This window comes from Mesocricetus auratus, unplaced genomic scaffold (assembly GCF_017639785.1).
Source record: "Mesocricetus auratus isolate SY011 unplaced genomic scaffold, BCM_Maur_2.0 Super-Scaffold_100707, whole genome shotgun sequence".
NCBI classification, from domain to species: domain Eukaryota; kingdom Metazoa; phylum Chordata; class Mammalia; order Rodentia; family Cricetidae; genus Mesocricetus; species Mesocricetus auratus.
Genome location: NW_024429269.1, coordinates 7070304 through 7077634, shown reverse-complemented (window position 1 = coordinate 7077634; position 7331 = coordinate 7070304). Strand labels below are relative to the sequence as shown.

Sequence of the window (7331 nt, the reverse complement as noted above, 5' to 3'; positions counted from 1 at the left end):
TTGCTGCTTATGTTTCTGATCACATTGCTGAGGGTGGCAAAGGTGGGAGGAAGTCTGTGTCTGTCTCTCTTCCCTGAACAGCGATCTTCCAGCCACGTGGACGTCCCCGCCATGATGGGCCGTGCTCCTGAGCAGTGAGCCGGAGAAATTTTTCTCTCTTGATTTGCTTTGGTTGGGGTATTTTGTCATAGCAATATAAAATAAAGTAACCCACACACACACACACACACACACACTTATTTCCAGGAAAATGGATGGAGACCATCATATTAGATGAAATAAACCAGACTCATACAGACAAATACTGCATATTTTTTCTTATGTGGAATGTGGTTTTTTATTTACTTATTTACTTTATGTACTCATATATTATTAATTGATTCACTATCTCCTCCTCGTTTTTGTTAGGGCTTGACCAGTGACTCCATTTCGATTGCGGCAAGCCTGACAGTTTTGCAGGAGAGCACTGCTGCATGTGCCAGCAGACTGTGGTTCAGGCTTCCCAGGGAGGTCTATCACAGCAGGCAAGGGAAATGCAGCAGGACGCAGCTAAAGGAAGCACACCTTTGCGCTTGGCAGTCCCCCTCAGATCTTGGGGACTCGGCTGCTACGAATGAGAATTGGCGCTGGGCAAGCCCTGGAGAGCTGAGATGTCCATGAGGCACACACCCAGCATAGACGGATTTCCGCCCTCACCACTTGAGAGGGGAAGCAGAAAAGGGACACATTGCAGCAGCCACTACACTTCCTTCATGCCTCACTCTTGGGACATGGCGACCAACAGAAAGCAGCGTGAATGGTGGAAGGGGCGCCTTAGCCGAGGGATACCTGCCTCAGTCCAGACATGCCACAGAGGTAACCCCGGTGCTTGCCCTCCTACCCACGCCAGGGGCTAGTAAGGCTCCTTGATGGGCACTCCCGGGAGTGCTGTGTCCCTTCTCTTGCTCCCCGCCCCCAAGTTTTTCCTAAGTTGTAGACAGTTCTTAGGCCTTCAAGATTAGTGTTTTTTGTCGGGTGGTGGTGGCGCCCGCCTTTAATGCCAGCACTGGGGAGGCGGAGGCAGGCGGATCTCTGTGAGTTCGAGACCCTGGTCTACTGAGAGAGTTCCAGGACAGGCTCCAAAGCCACAGAGAAACCCTGTCTCGAAAAAAAAATAGGATTTCCTAAAAAACCATGTGGGGTGCTCTAGAGGCCTTTGAGATCTGACTCAATTTTGCAGTGGTTGTCAATCGAAAAGGCCAGTGTGCTGGTTGGTCCTGGAAAGAGATCCAAAAAGTTAGCACTTGGCGACCTGGCTTCTCTGCTGAGTCTGGTTTTAAAGGCAGAGGCCACTGACTGTGTTGAACTTTTCTGCGAGCAGGGTCTGCCTGCAGCTGCCTCTCAGCTCGGCTCTAACTGCTGAGGAGGGACAGCCAAGTTGCAGTCCTTCAGCAGCGCCAGAGATAAGGCAGTAGCTGGTGACTCACATTTCCTCACTTCCTGAATCTTTCAAAAGTCTAGCCTGGGTCTGAAACCCTTCCCCGAAATGACTTGTTTCATTCTGGGGTAGACGGTCAGTGTGTCTGCATGGATTTGCATTTCTTCAGAAAAAAAGAATAGCTGATGTGCAGGCCCCCAGCCTTTCTGCAGTTGGATTGACCAGAAGCCACCATGGGCTCTGTGAGCTCCAGAGGTCACAAGGCAGAGGCCCAGGTGGTGATCATGGGCCTGGACTCTGCTGGCAAGACCACGATCCTGTACAAGCTCAAAGGGAATCCGCTAGTGGAGACCTTGCCCACGGTTGGTTTCAATGTAGAGCCTCTTGAAGTTCCTGGACATGTGTCGCTGATTCTCTGGGACATTGGGGGACAGACTCGGCTCAGGGCTACCTGGAAGGACTACCTGGAAGGCACAAACATCCTTGTGTATGTGCTAGACAGCACAGATGAAGCCCGCTTGCCTGAGGCAGTGGCTGAGCTCAACGAAGTCCTGGAAGACCCCAACATGGCCGGCGTCCCTTTCTTGGTACTGGCCAACAAGCAGGAGGCACCCGATGCTCTTCCATTGCTTGAAATCAGAAACAGGCTGGGCCTGGAGAGGTTCCAAGACAATTGCTGGGAGCTCCGGGCCTGCAGTGCCCTCACAGGCCAGGGGCTACAGGAAGCCCTGCAGAGCCTGCTGCACCTGCTGGGATCCTGCTGACACTGACAGGCAGCACCCTGGGACTCCAGGATAGAGCCGGACCAGCATCAGGGCCAGCGGGACCCCTGATCAGGCACAACAGCTTATCCTTGCTCCTATGAACAGGAAGGGTCAGCTGATCCTTCAGGAACTACAGCCCAGTTCACCACACAAGAAATCCTTCTACTCTTGGACAGGATGTTTTCTTCTCAGGACTTCCTCTTGGTGGCACTTATGCTGAAAATCAACTTAAAAAAAAAGTAATAACAGCCAGAGGGAATATATATGCCTCATGTTACAGGTCAGTACCAAGTGTGGATGCAACAGAGTTAGTAACAGTACCTGAGAACCACGTCCGCAAATGAAAGGAAGCTTCAAAACTGTATCTGAGTGTCAGCTGGACACTGAGATCACTGTCATCAGGAGAGATGCTTCCTGCTGGCCTCTGGGTACAAGCATTGTTACTCTCCCTACAGTTGTACAACAGGCTGGGCTGGCAGCCAAGAGGGGCCTTCAGCTCCCACAATGCTGCAGATGTCACAGGGTCCTGGAGCCTTCCAGAATTCACCCTGCTCGCCATCTCTGAATAACTCTGCTCTGCGCTACATCCTATGCTGTAAAAATAATATAAAATAAACTCCACTAGTACTCCCTTTTCTTCTTTTGTAGCACTGAGAAGATGGGGGTGGGGTGGGGGCTGGAAGGTGGCTTAGCACTTGCTGCTGAACCTGGGTTTGATCCCCAGAACCCACAGGAAGGAAACAGAAAACTGATTCCTACAAATTGCCCTTTGACATCCACAAATGTGCTGTGGTACATGCCTACACACACACACACACAACACACACACACACAATGACAGACATGTGTCTCCCACCCTCCAAATAAGTAAAATTTTTTAAAAACTGTCTTCAATCGGATCAAGCTTGGGTTGTAGCTTAGGGCCTTGAATGCATGCACAGAATTTAGGGCTGAATCTCTAGCTCTGGATTTAGGGAGCAGGAAGTGTAAAGATCAATGGTGATTGCCTGTCATCCGGTGTTTGGGAGTCAGAGATGTGAGGAGGACCTTGAGTTGAAGTCCAGCAGGGGCTGCAAAGAAAAACAGCAATAAGAATAGTAAAACAGTGCCAGGCAGTGGTGGCACACGCCTTTAATCCCAGCACTCGGGAGGCAGAGGCAGGCGGATCTCTGTGAGTTCAAGGCCGGGCTGGACCAACAGCCTCCAGAACAATACAGAGAAACCCTGTCTCGTAAAAATCAAAAAAAAGAAAAAGAAAAAGAAAAAGTAAAACAGATCAGATGAGTTGGTTTTTAATGCAGAGAGTGAGAGCGATTCATTTGTGGCAAAAACAGAAACAAATGATCCCCTGGTGTGGTGGCCCCGCAGCACTGGGAAGGGGACAGTCTACATAGTGAGACCCTGAGAAAAGGGGGGGGGGAATAACTCAAGAAGGAAGGAAGAAGCGAAGGAAGGAAGGAAAAGAGAGAAGGGGGGAAAAGAAGGAAGGCTGAGGAAGGGCAGAAAAGCAAGCAAAGCCAAGCGGCAAACCGCTGCCGTCTGCGGGCCCGAGCTGCGGTCTCGGCAAACCGCTGCCGTCTGTGGGCCCGAGCTGCGATCTCAAGCGGCAAACCGCTGCCGTCTGCGGGCCAGGAGCTGCGGTCTCGGCAAACCGCTGCCGTCTGCGGGCCAGGAGCTGCGGTCTCGGCAAACCGCTGCCGTCTGTGGGCCAGGAGCTGCGGTCTCCTCAAACCGCTGCCGTCTGCGGGCCAGGAGCTGCGGTCTCGGCAAACCGCTGCCGTCTGCGGGCCTGAGCTGCGGTCTCCTCAAACCGCTGCCGTCTGCGGGCCCGAGCTGCGGTCTCCTCAAACCGCTGCCGTCTGCGGGCCCGAGCTGCGGTCTCCTCAAACCGCTGCCGTCTGCGGGCCAGGAGCTGCGGTCTCGGCAAACCGCTGCCGTCTGCGGGCCAGGAGCTGCGGTCTCGGCAAACCGCTGCCGTCTGTGGGCCCGAGCTGCGATCTCGGCAAACCGCTGCCGTCTGCGGGCCCGAGCTGCGATCTCAAGCGGCAAACCGCTGCCGTCTGCGGGCCCGAGCTGCGATCTCGGCAAACCACTGCCGTCTGCGGGCCAGGAGCTGCGGTCTCGGCAAACCGCTGCCGTCTGCGGGCCCGAGCTGCGATCTCGGCAAACCGCTGCCGTCTGCGGGCCAGGAGCTGCGGTCTCCTCAAACCGCTGCCGTCTGTGGACCAGGAGCTGCGACAATTCTCTCCAGTTCTCTCACTACAAGGTAGGGACAGGGAGGACAGATGTGCTGCTGTGTTGTGTATTATAAAGACACATCTGTACCCCATATTGTGAAAAGGAATCTGCATGTGTGTTATTAACAGCCGGACAGCCACACCTTAGAAAAGGTTTCTTGTTCTGAGTCGACCCCTCCCAGCCCACATGCTCCTGGAGGAGTGTGAGGTAGATACATGCAGAAAATAACTACACTCCACATTTTAGGAAGTCCCGGGGCCTAGGCATCTACAGAACGAGGGGAGATGTGGAAAGTCTCTGAAATGTGGCTAACCACCAGACCAGAGAGGCAAGACAGAGCTCTGGAGTGATTGATAGCCTTCCTTTATACCCACCTCTGTCCCCACCACCATTTGTGTCCTTCTACAGCCTCACAATTTATGGAGTAAGTCCATAACTGCATCTGTTTCACGCGCTATCGTTTGCCAAGTAGTTCTGATTGCCTTTAGCAGCTGGCTATTGGCAAACACAGATTCTGCTATCCCATCTTAATGATTGACACGAATTCTCCAGCTACACATTATACACAGAGAGAGAGACAGAGACAGAGACAGACAGACAGACAGACAGAGAGGGGGAGAGAAACAAGATGAACATGCCATGCTGAAAAAAGATACCTCCATGTAGTAGAATGTAGAATAGAAATATGGGTTAATTTAAGTTGTAAGAACTAGTTAGTAACAAGCTTAAGCTGTCAGTCGAGCATTTAGAACTAAAGCAAGTCTCTTCATGGTTATTTGGGAGTTGGCTGATGGGACAAAAACTTCTGTCTACGTCACTCCCCTCATTATCCTTGTTTTTCGTATAACATTTATAGGAGGAGGCTTGTCACTTTAGTTCTCTTTTGGTCTCTTTGAATGAATCTTTTTTAAAAGCTATCTAGGTAAGCTTGTGGAGCTTTGGGCTGTAGAGATATAATCAAGGGAGACTAGGACCTGCCTGTTTCCATGGAGGAGAGGGAACCTGACTTAGGTTTCATCGGCAAACCATTCCTGTCCTGAAGAGAGAAGTGTGTTTTCCTTTGAGTATAGCCCATTAGCTCACAGAGGTGATGACCTCATTTTCTAGGTGAGTCTAGGATGAACTCAGAGTGACAAAGGGTTTTCACCAGGCTCTTTTGCTTGGGGACTGACATCATTGCCTTGAGGACAGGAAAGGCTGCGTCTTCCTGTCCATCCTTGCTAACTCTGGGGTGACTGCCTGCAGGGTGCCGGGGCCTAGCTGAATGCTTGCTCAAACTAACGTCTTACTCAGTAGGAGTCTTACTCTCATTACATTCCCCCCCCCCAGGGAATTATGCCAGGACCTGTGAGCTTTTCCTTTAACTCACTGAGAAATAAGGGGCAAGACCACCGTGTCCCAGGGAGCAAAGGGAGGGCTTGAAGGACTCTGAATTCGGAAGACAGAGCATGTGGTGTGACCAGCAAGACTGCATGAACCCTGAATTCGTGACTGCCCATGAGCTCAGCCAAGGAAGGCTCTCTCAGGTTGTGAAGGCTGGCCCTGGAGTCTTTCTATAAGCCTCAGAAATGCAGAAGCACAGAGAAAATCACAACTTTAGGGGGTGGAGAGTGTATTATTTTCATCAAATTGTCTTGATTTTCACTCTTCTAATACGTTAACCATCAAGGAACTTGGGCTCTGCAGCAACAGTGTGTGGTTTAAAATTCTCCCTGAAGGCTGGTGTAGTGACCAGTCCCCCATTTTAGCCGCCATTACAGGCTAACATGTACTTGTATGACCTTGCCGCTCCTGTCCTAGTCACTATGGTCAGATGCCTCCTCTTGGCAAGGAACCAATCAGAAGTTAGCTGGCGGGGCTGTGCTTTATGGCTCTGGGTGTGCTGTAGGGACAGTGTACAACAGTGACGTGCAGAACATAGCAACTGCCCTGGGAGGGCCTATGGGCCATAACAACCAGTTGACCAATCAATACAGGGCAGGTCACCCAAACCTGGAAGCGCACCAATCCTGAAACTGTTTCACACCCCTAGAGACTCCCCTTACGCTGCCCTTTAAGGTCCCTGCCTCGAGGTTGCTCAGGGTCTTTCTCCAGCCATTCGCCATGGTGTCGGGGTGAAGAGCCCGAGCTAATGGGGTTAGCTCGTTAAATATCTACAATAAAAGACTCTTGTTTTTGCATCGAAATGGGCCTCTTGGTGATTTTGGGGTTCAGAATTTGGGCACAACACTGGGAGATGTTCAGCAGTGAAGATGCTCGCTGCTCTTGAAGAGGACCCAAGGTCGCTGCTCTGTATCCTCATTGGCAGGCTCCCAATCACCTGTAACTCCATGTCCATGTGGCACTGTCTTCTGGAGTCTTTGGGAACTAGGCACACATATGATACATACACATACATGCAGATACATACTCATATACATCTAAAAATGCATCTTTCAAAACCCAGAACAAAACAAAAACCTCTTTTAGAGGCTTCATCCAGCAACTGGTAGGAGCAGATGCAGAGACCCACAGTCAAACTTTGACAGAGCTCATGGAATCCTGCCGAAGAGGGTAAGGAAGGACTGTATGAGCCAGAGGGATCAAGGACACCACAAGAAAACAGCTCACAGAATCAATTAACCTGGGCTGATAGGGACTCCCAGAGACATACAATATCATGGAGCCTGTAGTGGTCTGACCTAGGTCCTCTGCATATATGTCACAGTTGTGTAGCTTGGTGACTCCTAACAGTGGGAGTGGGGGTGTCTCTGAGTCTTTTGGCTGCTTTTAGAACCATTTCCTCCTACTGGGTGCTTCACCCAGCCTTCAGACAAGGGAATGTGCCCCATCTTATTGCAACTTGATATGCCATGTTTTGTCGATATCCCTGGGACACCCACTCTTTTCTTAAGGGAAAGGAGAAGGAGTGA

General features: G+C 51.1%; 1 protein-coding gene across 1 annotated transcript; it reads left to right on the top strand.

The window, feature by feature from the left end:
* The first annotated feature begins 703 nt into the window (after positions 1-703).
* Arl11 (ADP ribosylation factor like GTPase 11) lies at positions 704-2813 on the top strand. Its single transcript, XM_040740637.1, has 2 exons — positions 704-855; positions 1545-2813. Exon 2 carries the CDS (start codon positions 1651-1653, stop codon positions 2179-2181), a length of 531 nt encoding a protein of 176 aa, XP_040596571.1. The 5' UTR covers positions 704-855; positions 1545-1650; the 3' UTR covers positions 2182-2813.
* Positions 2814-7331: the final 4518 nt, after the last annotated feature.

Coding starts and splice junctions, on each gene's coding strand:
- Arl11 (XM_040740637.1), top strand. CDS start 1,651: ATGGGCTCTGTGAGCTCCAGAGGTCACAAGGCAGAGGCCCAGGTGGTG.